General features: G+C 46.8%; 1 protein-coding gene across 5 annotated transcripts in view; it reads right to left on the minus strand.

The window, feature by feature from the left end:
* Positions 1-14,979, minus strand: part of RUNX2 (RUNX family transcription factor 2) — a 287,069-nt gene that overhangs the window by 201,447 nt on the left and 70,643 nt on the right. For 3 of the 5 annotated variants that reach the window (XM_075555010.1, XM_075555011.1, XM_075555012.1), the window contains exon 4: positions 3,548-3,721. The exons of the other annotated variants lie outside the window; for them this stretch is intronic. In XM_075555010.1, the coding sequence (XP_075411125.1) occupies positions 3,548-3,721 (174 nt within the window). The remainder of the gene's footprint in view (positions 1-3,547; positions 3,722-14,979) is intronic. 5 annotated transcript variants of the gene reach the window in all.

The following is a 14,979-nucleotide window of genomic DNA, read 5'->3' on the forward strand; positions in this document are numbered from 1 at the left end:
GCAGCAGATGGCTGAGTGATACAGAGGGGCACAGAGGAAGCAGCTTCCTCAGGAAACTGTGGGGAGGAGAGGGGCTCCAAGGGAGAACTGAGGCCCCTAGGAGACTTCACCAGAGTGACATGTCAGACCAGCATGGCAGAGCAGCACGCCCACCAGCAGAGCTAGACCCTAGACACTGCAGAACTCTAGGAAACTCGAAATGCTGATGACTTGCTCGGTTTATGCATTCTAATTTCACCTGGCTCTTATGGAAATGGGATTTATCTTTTATGATGGCAAAAGTGGGAGAATGAATGGGAACGATAAAAGTCATGATCGTTATCCTCAGTGTTACGTGAAGAGCTTGCAATAAATATCAAGAATAGCGAGTAGACAAGAAATAGCCAGGCCCTTTCTCTTACAAACGCCTTTGTCCAAAGGAACAGAGGGAGAAAAATGTAGGTGGAGTATACTGCAAAAAAAGTTATGAGATCAATGCAGTCAACGCCCATAAGTCAAAGTTTAAATCGTGACACTGTGTAGGGCCTATGCTAACTCAATGGCTTCAGGTCTGAAGGAGCCTGTCACAGTGCGACTTGAGCTGTGGATTACTGCTCGTGCACCCTGAGACAGAAAGTTTAAAGAACGATGAATGCTGCGAAGGAAGATGTTACATCCCAGACCTTCTTGGGCTCATCTCTTCTCCTCTGAACTTCCAATCACTTCAACCTTTAATTCAATACTTAATGAGAAGCGATCACTGGCCTCAAGTCTCCGAGTGGCACAAACGGCTGAGTGTTGGTTGGCAGTTCAAACCTATCTGAGTTGCCTTCGGTGGAAAGCCTAGCAACCTGCTTCCAAAGTCCCGTCTCCAAAGTCCACGGAGCAGTTAGTTGGACTCTGTGCATGCGGGGTGTCTCCATGGATGGGAACTGACTCGCTAGCAGCTACCAGCATCTACCACAATCGTGTGAGACCCAAAAGGAAAGGCGGTCCCTGTAATAACTCCCTCACACAACGTGTCATCCAGCAGGGCAGACACAGGAAATCTGGAGAAAAGCATGGGCAAGGTCATCTCAACTAAAGCATAAAAGAAAGATGGGTGACTTCCGGAAGGAGAGGGCCTACTGCTTCACCTTCAAGGCAGGGTGGACTCGTCAGCAGACAGAGACCAGATGGACTAATCTACTAAAGGGGCACAGAGGAGAAAGCCTGGGGGTATTTGAGGGGCCGTGTTACCATCGGGCACAGCACGTGGAAGGATAACCATTTTCCTCAACTACACCTTATCTCAAGACATTTCCTTCTCTCTCCCCACCTCACCCCGAGTTCCCTAAGACCCGATTCTCTCTGTGACAGATGCCAACTCACTGACAGCAATTACAATAATCGGATGTATACAGGAGGAAGGGGGGGCGGGATAAAAAGAGGAGCTGATACCAAGGGCTCAAGTAGGAAAGTAAATGTTGAGAAAATGATGATGGCAACGTATGTGCAAATATGCTTGAACCAATGGATAGACGGACTGTGATAAGAGCTGTAGGAGCCCCCCCAATAAAATGATCTTCACAAACTCATAAAAATCATCAGCTGTACAACCCTGCCCTTAAGGAATGCTCTACTTTCCCTCTTCGTGAGTCACCCCCCCCCCAGTGGTGACCATTAGTAAATCTTGATCTCCATGCTTTGCCTCGTCTTCTTTTTTTTATCCGAGAGAGGTGATATCACATTTCTCCCTTTGTGAGTGGCTTATTTACCTCAGTATAAGGTGCAGGTGTGAATATATTTAATATTGTTTGCTGAGTTAAATAACTCCAAGAACAAATATTACATGATCCCATTTATATGAAATCGCTACAATGGGCAAATGCCTACAGACAAAAGCTGTTTAGTGGTTACCAAGGGAGAGTGGGGGCAGGGGGGCGGTCGGGGGGCGGGCGTAGCGAGAATGGGAAGTCGTAGTTGAAAGAGCACCGAGTCTGTTTGGGGTGATGAAAAACTTTTGAAAATGGGCAATACAACATGGTGACTGTCTTTGGTCCCTGAAGTACATACACATTTAAAAGTGATGAAAATGGCAACCTTTTGTTATATTTTTTATAGGCATCGAGATTTTTGTAAAGCCAAAAGGATACTTAGTATGTGCACTTCAATCAATGATCCAAAGTCAACTGCTTGAGATGCAGTAGCACCTCTAAGCACAAGCTTGAAATTGACCAGCTACTGTGAACTTCACCCTGCATTCTGATCAAGGACATGAGTCTGGTGAACACAGCCTTTTTATTCCCAGAGATCAACAGTTTAGAGCTTTCTCGAAGCTAGCACATAGTCAGTCTCCACGAAGCTACGATTCTTTCTTGAGGAAGATACCCATGCTTGCATATTTTACTATGATAATCCTATATTGTGCTTAAATGTACATGCTGATGCATACCCATAGAGTCAACCTAACATGCGTCCACCCGCACACCACGTGAGAACTACTCTGTCATGCTCAAGAGCACATTTACCTAATATGGGTTCAAAAAGAAAAGGAGGTGGGTCACTTCATTTATTAAGAACTTTGTCTTGAGACCACTAACTAGGCTACTCAAACCTAGCCACTATATCCCAAAGAGTCAGCCACGAAGCAAGGTCCACATGCAGAGTCTATGACAGCCTGTGTTTGGAGTGGGCATAGCCCCTTGTTCTCTAGTCCCCTGCTACCAAAGAGAGCAATCCTCGGATACATAGAGTTCCTTTCGGTCCTCAGTCGGGGGGATCTGCAAATTAAAGATCAATGGTAATCAACCCGCTCTCTTGACACCAGGACTGACCTAGCACCAGACTAGTCCTCAAAGTGGATCTGTTTCCGCACTACTGGGACAGGAAGAAAAAAGAGAAATAAAAAAAGAAAAGAAAAGCTTGGGGGGTATGGATGCGCCGAATCTGAGTGATTGAGGTGCCGTGTGCGGCTGGTGTTAATTGTTCAGAAGAAAGGCCGGATAAGCAGCTTAGCAGAATGTACAACGAGAATGGTCACATAAGGAACTGTAGCTAAGTGTGAATCCGAGTAAATTCTCCCTGTCCGGGTGAGCTGCTGATTGCGCAGTGCCTTTGCACGCCCAGTGAAGGCTTCCTGTTGGCCCTGGGCAATGTTCAAGCCAATTCACTGAAACCGTGGTACCTCCAAGAAATGGCAGCCCAAATGTGAAAAGGCAGCACTAATTTCCTGGCAGCGAGGCAGGTGTGGTGCCACGCCAACAGCACCTGGACACACACAGAAACGTACACCAGACTTTCTCCCGGACAGCAGGGTCATTACCATTCCACCCATGTGCAGACTGGCATTCTGCAGAGCACAGCAGTACCGGGAACATCCCCAAACTCTTACCCCAAGTCATTGAATATCAGAATCTTCTTTTTATATATTGGGGGGAAAAAGAAGACATCTGGATCTTCAAGTCTTGGTTCTTGAGTAATAAGCCATTTCACAGCTCCAGGAGTTCGGACGCGAACACATCTCTGGTAGCCCCTCACCCCCAGCCTGCCAGAGTCTGTACAAGTGAAACCTAGGAGTCTGTCTTACCTGTAATCTGACTCTGTCCTTGTGGATTAAAAGGACTTGGTGCAGAGCTCAGGGAGGGCCGTGGGTTCTGAGGCGGGACACCTACTCTCATACTGGGATGAGGAATGCGCCCTAAGTCACTGAGGCGGTCAGAGAACAAACTAGGTTTAGTCTCATCAAGCTTCTGTCTGTGCCCTGGAAACAGCAAATCATAAAATAAAAGCATATTAATTAGCTGAACAATTGACCGTGCTAAATAGATAGGTGAACATACATACGGGGAGGGGGGAAAGGGTTCGAGCCAAGGGCTCATCCATACTGATATTTATAATCCTGTGTCTCTACCATGCCTTCGGGTTCACAGTGCTTACTTAACACGTGCCAGGTGGTGGCAAGCCCGCCTAGCTCGGTTCCGGAAGTGGAGAAGCCAGGTTCCCAGAGGTTGGCTGGGAGTGTCGTGCAGCAGGAGCAGGGCCTGGAAGCTAGAGCTAGAAGGAGCTCTCTGGGCCACCCCTGCGAGCCCTGGGGCCCTCTCACTGAAAGGGGGGAATGGTGAGTGTGGGCAGGGGAGGCTTCACTGCTTGTGTCATGCAGAAGGGAATCTCTACTGAAAGCCCAGGGAATGCCCGCACAGAAAGCATCCCGTCCCTGAGCTGGGCAGGGACAAAGGCAGCAAAGGCCGGGGTGGCTGTGGACCAAACACATTTGTCAAAGGGAAATTTCCACGATTAGCACAGGCGTGAGCTTCTTTCCCCGGCTGTAACTCTGCATCACCAAGTCTCTGTTCTGAGAAAACAGCACACCTAAAATCCCCGGGCGAGGGGGAGGGACAAAATCTGAAATATACTGCCTTCTCATTTCCAGGCAAGGAAGCTCAGATTCTCAAGAAGAAGCTGGATGCTCCGTGATATGCAAAGAGACCGGAAGTGTCCGATAAACTATGTTACACTGGAGAGAATGTTTGTTTTCTAAATATAAGAGTGTGAGGATTTTTTGTTTCCTTTTTTAAAAAGAGGAATATCCTTTGGCTTCATATGTGAATGTGAGAATCCGTAATTAAAACAAATTAAAAAAACCCACTTCTGTCTCTCCTCTAGTTGATTCAACACAAAAATCTAAGGAAATTCAGGATAGTAAAGAAAGGTGCAAATTAATCTATATCCAGGGCACTAATCTGTCTTCAAATCATCATACCATACAGTCATCGGACTATAGTACCGCCTGGGTACAACTATAATAGGAAGAAGAGGAAGGAAAAAAAAACAAACAAAAAAACCTGGCTCTTGGTATAGCATTCGTTAATAGAGTTCAGTGGGCGAACAAACGCGATGCCCACTGTACAGAGAAACACAATGTGGGTGGCTTCCTCTAGATGCTGGACCAGGGAGGCTTCGGATGGAGCTCCAACATTTCAGAAAACTGTCAAGGTCACTGAAAGGGATTTCAAAGAGAGCTGCTAGAAGGGTGGCTGGGGTAAGAATGTGTCCTTATAGAAAAATTCAGGGGATTGGGGTGATTAATACGGGAATTTTTAAAAACCCGAAGGAAGGATTATCTACAAATCTTCAATCATGCGAAGTCTGCTATTCTGTGGGTGGTGAGACATTTATCTTCTGCTTAGGTTCCAGGGGGCAGAAAGACGAGGCTTTCTACTCCCATCAGTACTTCCAGTCTCGGAAAGCCACAGGGGCAGTTCTACCGTTGCTCCAGGGTCGCGGGGTCACAAACGACTCCATGGCGGTCCGTGTGGTTTCGGTTCAGTGCAGGACAAGAGGGATTCGATCAGCACAGGGTTAAGTTGAACATTAGAATTTCCCAAATATAAGCTGTCTTCATAAGGCAAATTCCTTGTTTTATTTGCCCCAAAATGTATTTTCCTGTCTCCTTTTTTCATGGCCTACACAGCCCAAAGAAAGCAGACAGGAAGCCAAGGCTTGGTAATATGAGTGTGGCTGTGTCCACAGCCAAACGTGTTCTGACGAGGCCCAGGAACTAAAACGCACCCACCACCCCACTTCCTGCCGCGACACGCGCTGGCCATCCGCTAGAAGACAGGGCCGGGCCTAGAAGAAAAATGATGGGGAGGGTGAGGGAAGGACAAGAGAAGCTCCCTGTTTTCTGATGGTTGTTTCCACTACCCTTTCCTACTGTTTATCCGGATTACAACTACAGGGGGTAACCCCCCCAAAATGGAATTTTTCCCCAAAGCTATGTATTTAAATTTGTTTTACCATAAAACTTTATCGCCTTCACCGTACTCTCTATTACACTTAATACATTTGTCACTCTGTGATTCCATTCTTGCTCACCTAGCGGAGAAAAATGCATACTACGAGAGTTCCGCCCAGTGGAGCTTTTTTCCATTTTGGGGGACGGGGGGTACCCCCTCATAGGCTTGAGAACCCTGAGGGACCTGTAAGAGATTACCCCAAACAGCTCCCAGGCCTCAGGCAAGTAAGGTGTTCATAAAGGAAGCAACTGAACACTGGAGATGAAATAGCCAATCTCCTGGACAAACACCTCCTGGACTAGAGCAGAGTCCTGGTCCACTGAGTTTTCTGCGCATCTGTGAGGGGGGGGAGGGGGGGGAGAAGTGGGGAGGGGTGGGGGGGAGTGGGGGGGGAGTGGGGGGGAGTGGGGGGGGTGTCTTCTCCTTTTCTTCCTTCCCTCTCCCTGCCCCCATGGAGGTCTGAAAACATCTGTACCCATGGAGCCAGAAGCCTAAGAGCCAAGCACAGTGACAGACCAAGGCCGTTTTCAATGCAAGCAGCAGCAGCAGCAGCAAAGATGTGATTACAAAATTAATAGCTCAACCAAAGGCCACAGGCTAGCAGGCCACACTTCCATCCACACGCATGGCCGGGTCTCACTAGTTCCTCAGCTAGGGAATGACACAGTCCTTGTCACAGGTGGCTCCATGGCGTCCACTTCTCACCAAGGAGGAAAGGAGAGAGAGAAAGAGAGAGAGAGAGAGAGAGAGAGAGAGAGAGATTGGTGTGGAATTGATACAGCTGTACCCATTAACAAGACAGCTTATGGAATTGTCCCTGGAACTTATTCTTTTTACTAGACCATATTTTTTCGGAATGGCAGATTCCCCAAGGGCTAAGGAAAAGGCTTACATGAGCTTACATGGTTTCTTGAAGCACTGAGACTTCACACTGGCCACGGCTCACAAGAAAATTTAATAAGCTCTGCCTGTACTTGCTTCAGGTTTTTCCTTGTTTCCACGAAGCCTGTGGGAGATGTGAGCTCGGTGAGCGAAAGCTTGAGCTTGGTTTTATTTTCGCTTTGCCCCGTGCTCCAGGGAGCCATCTGAGGGCCGCGGCAAGATGAAAGGACTCGGGTAAAGATGGAAATGTTTTAAGAGTAGGTGAAATAGAAAAGCCTTCTGAAGCGTTTAGAGACCATCTTCCAAGCTGACTCATCAAGCGTCTCCGGAGAGCCCTAGAGGAGTGGTGAGGAGCACCCATGTACGGGAGCAGGTCGACAAACACTCAGCTGCCTTTTCCCTCGCAGACATCTGCACCCTGACAGCCACCACCACAGCTACGACCACAAAGCTCTTAGAGGCCCCTGAAAAGCAACGGCAAGGCTGGGTCCCCTACGGAAACCACATCAGGGTAGCTCTTGAGCAAAGAGCCAAGTAAATCCTCAGCGCCCCAGCCAGCCGGAACACAAGATACAAAGGATGCTTGCTAAGACTTCACGTCAGGGGCCGGGCACTCTGCTGGGTGGCAGGGGGACTACCTCTGCTCCTGCCCGGAGTGGCACTGCCAGCCAGGAGCTAAGTATTAGGAGTTGGAAGTGCGTGTGCTATATTTGAGACTCGATGTTAGAGCTCAGACCTTGATTCTCTTTTCTGGCTGCATGGTCTCCCTAGTTCCGTGAATAGGACTCGGCCCTGGCTGGCTGCGAAATCCCCCAGAGGGTTCTGGAAATTATAGGGGTGCAAGCTTCGCATCAGATCGATTACATCGGCGTCTCTAAGAATGCGTCCTGGTGAGAGTTGCGTTTTGTTCTGTTTCAGTTCGCCATAGAACTCAATACACAAACAGGGTTGAGAAGCACTGGGTGAGAAGGTCTCACCGTTTCAAGCATAAACAACAGCTACTACTACTACTATTCCCCCTAACAGAGAGCCCTGGTGGAGTAGTGGGTTGCAGGTCAGGCTGCTAAATGCCAAGTCAGCAGTTCAAACCCACCAGCTGCTCCTTTCAGGAGAAAGAAAAGACTTTCTGATCCTACAGAGATTGACAGCCTTAGAAATCCAAAGAGCCAGTTCAACTCTGCCCTGTAGGGTGGCTGTGACTCGGATTTGACTCGATGGCAGTGAGTGAGTTGATCCACCCTGATATTTCTGGGCTGAGCCCTGACTCCCAACTTGAGATCCAGGCTTGTGGGTTCCATTGGCCATCACCTCAAGGTTTCAAATGCATATTAACTATATCGTACACATGTTGCCATTCTCAGGTCTTCTACCAAACAAACAACAACAAGAACTTAAAACGCTACTCCTCCCTCATAACCACACACACCCCCACCCACCCTCCGGAAATGACACAAGCTATTCAATCGCTAATGGCAAGAGTGTAGGCTTTTTCCTTGATGTCTCCTCCGCTCTCACCCCCACAGCCAATCTATCACCAAGCCCTGCCAGTTCCGCCTCCAAAACAGCGGTCTGTTCCATGCTCTCGCCTTCCACTGGGACAGTCCGAGGTCAGGACCCCTGGACTCTGCCACCGTCTCCTCGACAGTTTCCCATCTCGGTGCCTTTCCATGTTTCTGAGACGCTCTTCCCCTGACGCGCTGATGGGCCCCTCGCCCTGCTCCCCCAGGCCGCAGGGCCAACAGTCCCGTCTCACATTGGACCGAACTGGGTTCCAGCCCTGGCCTCGCAAGCAACCTTCGATTGAGTTCCTCAACGGCTCTTACGGCAATCTGGTTTTTGCTTATGAATTTACCACGTGGCTCGCCTGCGAGTCATAAATCCCATGAGAACGGGTGCTTTGTCTATTTGCGGCTGTCTCCTTCCATCCTAACTCAGTGCCGGCTGCACAGCAAGTGCTTAATAAATATGTATGCAGGGGATGGATGGATGAGCAGGCCCTGAGTGGAGATAAACACCGAGAAAACTCGTGGACCAACACATATTCCAACACGCGAATCTCCCCCAGGAGCCTTCCCCTCTTCCTATTTCACAGTCGAGCAAATTCAGTGAGCCTTAAAAAAAAATTGTGAAAAATACATTTTATATATATATTTTAAAGGCTTCCTTATGAGAATGGCCCTGTTGTCAGGCAGACTGCATGGCTGCAGACGCCGTTAGGTTAAAACGTGCCTCCTGTCTGAGCTTCCTTCTGACCCATTTAAATCGGTTTCGGTTTTTAATATTTTTCTGCTTTCTTTCAGATTGGGATTTTTCTGTTTTCTTTTACCATTGTTGTTGGGGTTTTTTGTTGTTGTTTGTTTTGATTTTGTATGTTTTTCTGTATTTGAAATCTGGGATGGGTAAATCTAAAGAGACTGTCACTGGATCCATAGTTTCCTAGGGGCGTGGCAGGGGAAATGGATGCCCGCAACAATGTGCACGGGAAAGAAGAAACTATCCTGAGGCAGACTGTGAGGATGACTGCACCGCTCTTTGTAATGCGCCTCAACTACGAAATTATATGATGCGTGAATTATATATCAATAAAACTGGGGGCTTCCTTAGAGACAAAACCATACTGGTGTTTCCTAAAAAGTGATAACAAAGGACATTTCACGGTGAGTTTTCTTGCTCTCTGGAAAAAAAAAATTGTTCTCAATATAATCCTTAAATCACTGTTCCAAATCATTTAGAATCATGGAGCTTAAAGGTACAATAGACATCATTTAAACTAGAAAATGTTCGAGCAAGGTAGTTCCTGTATGGACGAGGAAGCTGGGTCCCAAAGATTGTCAGAGTGCATGGCAGGATCAGAACTTGGAGCTCCTGATTCCTGCCCCAGTGCTTTCTGCCCTCCACTGCCGCCCAGCTCAGTTGAGATCCTAACAGTCCAGTGGCAGCAATACAGGAAATCATGATGAAAAGTAAATTTTAAATGGAAAAAAAGAAAGCCGTTTTCAGAACAGAAAAGAAAAAAAGATGTTTTTCAAAATGTTGAGTGTGTCTGGCTGAATATGACTTTTGTTGTAGTCAATTCAGGGGCACAAGAAGAAAGCCTGATCCAAAAGGTCACGGCATTCACACATCCTTAGAGCAAAGATACATGAGGAACTGTCAGGCCACTCAGCGAGCATCTAGCCAATCGTGCCGCTCCTGCCTACACAGCCCTCTGAGTCTGACTACAATTCATGAAGCTAAAGGTTTTGAAAATAACTAACTGGAAGTGCCAGCTCACAGTGAAAGTTAATAATACTGCTGTTCCAACTCCTGCTTTCAAAGAGCACACATCAGAAACTGGGCTAGAGGAAGGATGCTCAAAAGGTGGTGTGTGAACTATGAAAATAAACTTGCCTTTTTGATATGACCCACAGGGCCAATTTCCAAATGGACTGAGACACGCTGGGCAACTTCAGAGAGCTCTGTGGACGGTGCCCTGGCCAGAACCACACAGCTACAGGGATGACATCTTTAAATTAACAGAATGCACCAGCAGAGTACCTGTCTAGAGGATGCCAAAGTACACTCACAAGAGAGCAGCCAGGCAGGAGTCCGCCACATACTTAATGTGTGGCCTTATCTGTGGATGGCACGGCAGAGTCGTTCGACGATGACACCGGCATGATGTTTGGCAGTTCATCTTATCATGGTGGTATTTTAAGCCAGTTGTTAACATGCCTTTGGTTTTCCCCTTCTTTCTTTTGTAAATGTATTTATTTACTTGTTTCCTGAGGATCATTGAGTATAAACTCATTCCCAGATTGACTGCCATCGAGTCAATTCCAACTCCCAGTGGCTCTATTGAACAGAGTAGAACTGCTCCCAAGGGTTTCTGAGACCGTAAATCTTTAGGGCTGCAGACAGCCTCATCTTTCTCCCAAGAAGCGGTTGGTGGATTTGAACCATCAAACCTTGTTTAATACTTCACACACTGCGCCACCTGGGCTCCTATCATAATGACACAACTATTTCATTAAGAAACCAAAGCTTAAAGACAGATATGCAGTGGCGTATCAGTACTAAATCAGTGTGAGGTCAGTTCGCAGGATTAGTGTGCATTGGATTGTCTACTACATACTAGCTTCGCTAAGTAAAAGGGGATAGAAAAATCCATAAGATAATATGCCCTTCCCCTTCAGGGGTCTAGCAGAAAGGAAATAGCACAGTTAAATAAAACCAAAGCCAAGACAGAAGGCAATGAGGCGAACTCTACAGCTCAAGGAGAAGTTGAGGAAATCTGAATAAGGACTTACTCAAACTATTACGAAAGTCGTCTTTGTTGTGATTCTGTAAGACTATGTCTCACATGTTAGAGTTAACTCATATGTAGAGGTTAAATATCACGATGTCTGGGATCCACTTTCAAGTAGTCCAGCAAAAAAAAATCAACAACGCCAACAATGGCAAGATATTAATAAGTAGAATAAATGTGTAGATATGTAAGAGTTTATCAGTTACAGACTATTCCCATATGTGGTTGAAAAGTTTTATGTTAAAAGGCTAAAAACTCATGCAGTGCAACATGGGTGATTGATTTTGCTGGAGAGGGAAAACCTTCATTGATGAGCTCATTTATCCTTGAAGATTGAGTAGGATTTTGATAAGCAGCGAAGGAGGAAAGCTCGCTGAAGGGCCAATGGCAGCAACATGATAAGAAGTGTCCTGTGAGACAAGATGATGCTAAGCACATGTGATACCAATCTCAACGGAGGCGCGCCACACTTCAAATCACTCGTTACATCTATTTCACAAGTAGACATGATTTCCTTAAATTATGCAATACATTATGGAAATCTGTGTCTGGAAGACAGGTTGGGTTTTCTGTTTGTTTGTTTAATCCTCTGACCAATAAAGCCAGGTCTTGGTGGCCCACAAGACTCTCCATCATGCAGGCTTCGTGGAGGAGTGGTTGACCAGGGAGACATCAGCTCATTTTGCTGTCACCAAGAATATGACAACATGGGATCTAGTCTAATCATCCAGGCCTCAAGCCACAGGAGTTTAAGAACATTGACAATGACCCTGGAGCTAGCAGGGTGAGAGGCAAGGATTCCCATCAGAATGACCCCTTTTCAGGGGAAAGCGATAGATTCTATGTCCACAGAGTTCCCGGTCGGGGTGGGTGGGGAGATGAGATCTTCAATTCTAATCTCTCTGTTCTGGAAGTGGTACATCCAGGGTTACGAATGTGCTCCGGGGAAGATTTAGGGAACAAGGCTTACTCATTTTAAAGTCATCATCCAATTCCAAGTGGCATTACTGGGAATTCTTCTATTAAAGATGATCCTTAATAGATCTTGGAGAGTTCATCTAACAAGGTTGTAAGCAACTATTTGTATATATTTTACAAACCATGTCATGGCATCAATTCTGACTCATATGAACTCGATAGGACAGTGGAGAACTACCCACATAAAATGTAGGCAGCTGTAAATCGCTCTGACAGCAGGTCACCTAATCTGATTCCTGAAGAGCTATTGGTAGGTTCAAACCACAGACCTCTCAGTTAGCCCAATGCTTAACCCACTGCACCACCGGGGCTCCCTAGAAGTAATCTAACAGGGAATATTAATATACATACTCAAGCAAATTCTTGGGTAGACATGATCGGTTCGCATCTAAGCACATTATCACTATTAGGGCTCTGGATTTAAAACCTCTATTGTCCGAATTCCCTCACACCTGTGAGAATGAAATCAGCATTGAGAAAAGGGAAACTCTCTTCTGTCTACATTCACCTGATGACCCTCTCCTCATGTAGTCAGACATCAGAGACCTCTGCGCCCTGTCCCGCCCCATCACCAACCCTCCCAATGGCCTTCTCTCCTGATTTCCGTCTTCCCATTAACAGAACCACTTTCCAGTCTTGCACTCTCAAAATCCAGCTTGCAGACATGCCTTTGCCACCTGCCTTTCCTAGATCCCTCCCTCCGGTCCATCCTGGTCCTATTGTCCCTACAGGGATGAGCTCTACCCCCGTGGAACCCCTCCTAATGCTAAAACCCCAGAGGAGCAAACTGACGGTGTGGAAAGAGTGTCACCTCATTGTAGAGCCAAAGGAGGGGGCGTGGGGTCACTCTCTGGGCCTCAATTTCTCCACGATGGAACTGAAGGGTTAGTTTCCATAATGTCTCAGATCCTCCGGACCCCATATCGTAATGTTATCTCCCTGCTTTAAAAGCAAACAAACAAACGAAAAACCTTCCAATTGTCTTCCACTGTCTATTGAATGAAACAAAGCTCCCTCGGCCCAGCAAACAAAGATTGGAGGTTAGCGTCCCAATCTCACTTTTCATGCCAATATCCGACAGCTACAAATGCATTGATTTGCCCTTGCTGGAGTATCTAACCGCTCTTCAGAGCCCTGTCCCTTAGCCCAAGCTGTTCTCGCCGCTTGGAACACCCTGTCTCCATCATCTCCCTTTGGTGAAATCCCGTCCCCAGTCTCAACTTGATCATCACATAGGACTGGTCTTTTTCTGTCTCCAGGACCTCCATGATCTCTCTGGCTTCAATCTCAGTAAGCTGTAAGCGACTGCAACTGTTTTTTGTCTACGACATGTGGTTATGCTTAAGTGAACTAGACATTCAGCAAGCACAAACTTACTATAAATGGACATGAAATTCTTTTTATACAAAAGTTTAAAATCTACTATCTTCAGCTTCTCCTGGACTTGGCTGTGACCGTGACTTCACATCCATTGTCCGACCCACGCCTCGATGCTGGGGCCCAGAGACAGCACACGGCAAATGCTTACTGAATTCATAAAGAAGATCATGGATACAGTTAGAAAGACCTCTTCTTTTGTGTTTTTACAGGGAAGAAGACAGGGGGTGGGGTGGGGGGGTGGGAGAAGGTTAGTTATTGGGAAACATTTCCCACAGTCAAATTGATGAGTCTACAATCTTTGGTGGGAAAGGCAGCTGAGTCATCTTTTCCCCTAAGAGTATACTGTCTGGTTCAGGTCAAGAACTATTTCTGGACCGAGAATGCAGTCGGCTAAGACACTGTCTTCGTGCTGAAGGCGTCTAGACCCTCTGAGCCACTGGAAATTAATAGCCACGCAAGATGGCATGTGACCGGGGCCCCAGGGCTCACACACACGGGGCAGTCTGTGGGAGGAGGCAGCCCTCGTGCAGTGGGAGCGTGTGGCTGCAGACAGAGGACCGCAGATCACAAACAAATCTCCCTCCTGGAGATTTCTCTTGATGGCATCTCCCAAATGAGCACAAAGAGCTGCTCTCCAAGGGTCCTTCTTAATATTCAAACCAATATAAAATGCAGGAAAAAATTCCAGTTCTCGCCCACAGATCCTGAAGGGTCCTCTTTCCTTGAATGGGGCATGGAGGATTCCATCTGTCGAGGCAGCAGGGAGGAAGGAAACTTTCACCCTAGAGAGGTCTGAAGTCCTTCCCGTCTCTTGGGTAAAAACATAATTACGGGAAGAGAAATAGAGTCCACTCAAGAGACATCATTACATTGTTAAATAAGAGACTCCAGAGAAATATTCTAAGAACTCTGGTTCATGGAGGCGGGGGGGGGGGGAGTTGAAAACTGTTATTTGTTTTCTTTTAATAATAAAAGGCACCAGTTTAGATCAGTGCCTAAAGAGAGAGGTCTCTGGGACTCACAGGGAGTCAATGTGAAAATGCAGTTCTTATGCACGAGACAGGTTTGTTCGTGTATGGCAAAGACTCTCCATGTAGGTCTCTGAGGATCTTTTGTTTTGTTTTTTAATCAAAATCTTCTGATAGACATACAAATATGAATTTGCATTTATATAAATTTAAGTTCCTCCTCTGTAGCTTTCAGATTTCCGGCTGTGGCAAATCAGAGAGGAATGAAGCATCTGGGTGAGGATCAGGCTCTGCCAGAATCATTCCGACATCAGAGATCAGATTCTAATAAGCATATGTTTAGAGTCGAAACCCTTTTCTAGAGATAATGGACTCAAAACAGTTGAGGCATCTGAAAGCAAAAGGCGGGGAGTTGGGGGGGGGGAGGGAGGGTGAAAACAGAGAGACCAGATGAAAGCAGACTGGAAAGACACAAGAGGAGACATGAGCAATACTTTTTTGTAGACAGGGAAAAGAGCTCCAGGGGGAAGCTGGCTGACCCACCAAGCCCTTCTCTCGTCTCCTGATAACACGCTTAATCGACTAGGCGTCATCTCCAGATTCTCCAGCACTTTCTTTCTAGTTCAGTCATTACTCTCCTTGACTTTGCCTGTTGTCTGCAGGGGACTAGCTCCCTCCTCACTCCCTTTCAAAGCCCCAAACCATTATGAATCAGAACTGGCCGGGG

This window comes from Tenrec ecaudatus, chromosome 7 (genome assembly GCF_050624435.1).
Source record: "Tenrec ecaudatus isolate mTenEca1 chromosome 7, mTenEca1.hap1, whole genome shotgun sequence".
Classification (NCBI taxonomy): Eukaryota; Metazoa; Chordata; class Mammalia; order Afrosoricida; family Tenrecidae; genus Tenrec; species Tenrec ecaudatus.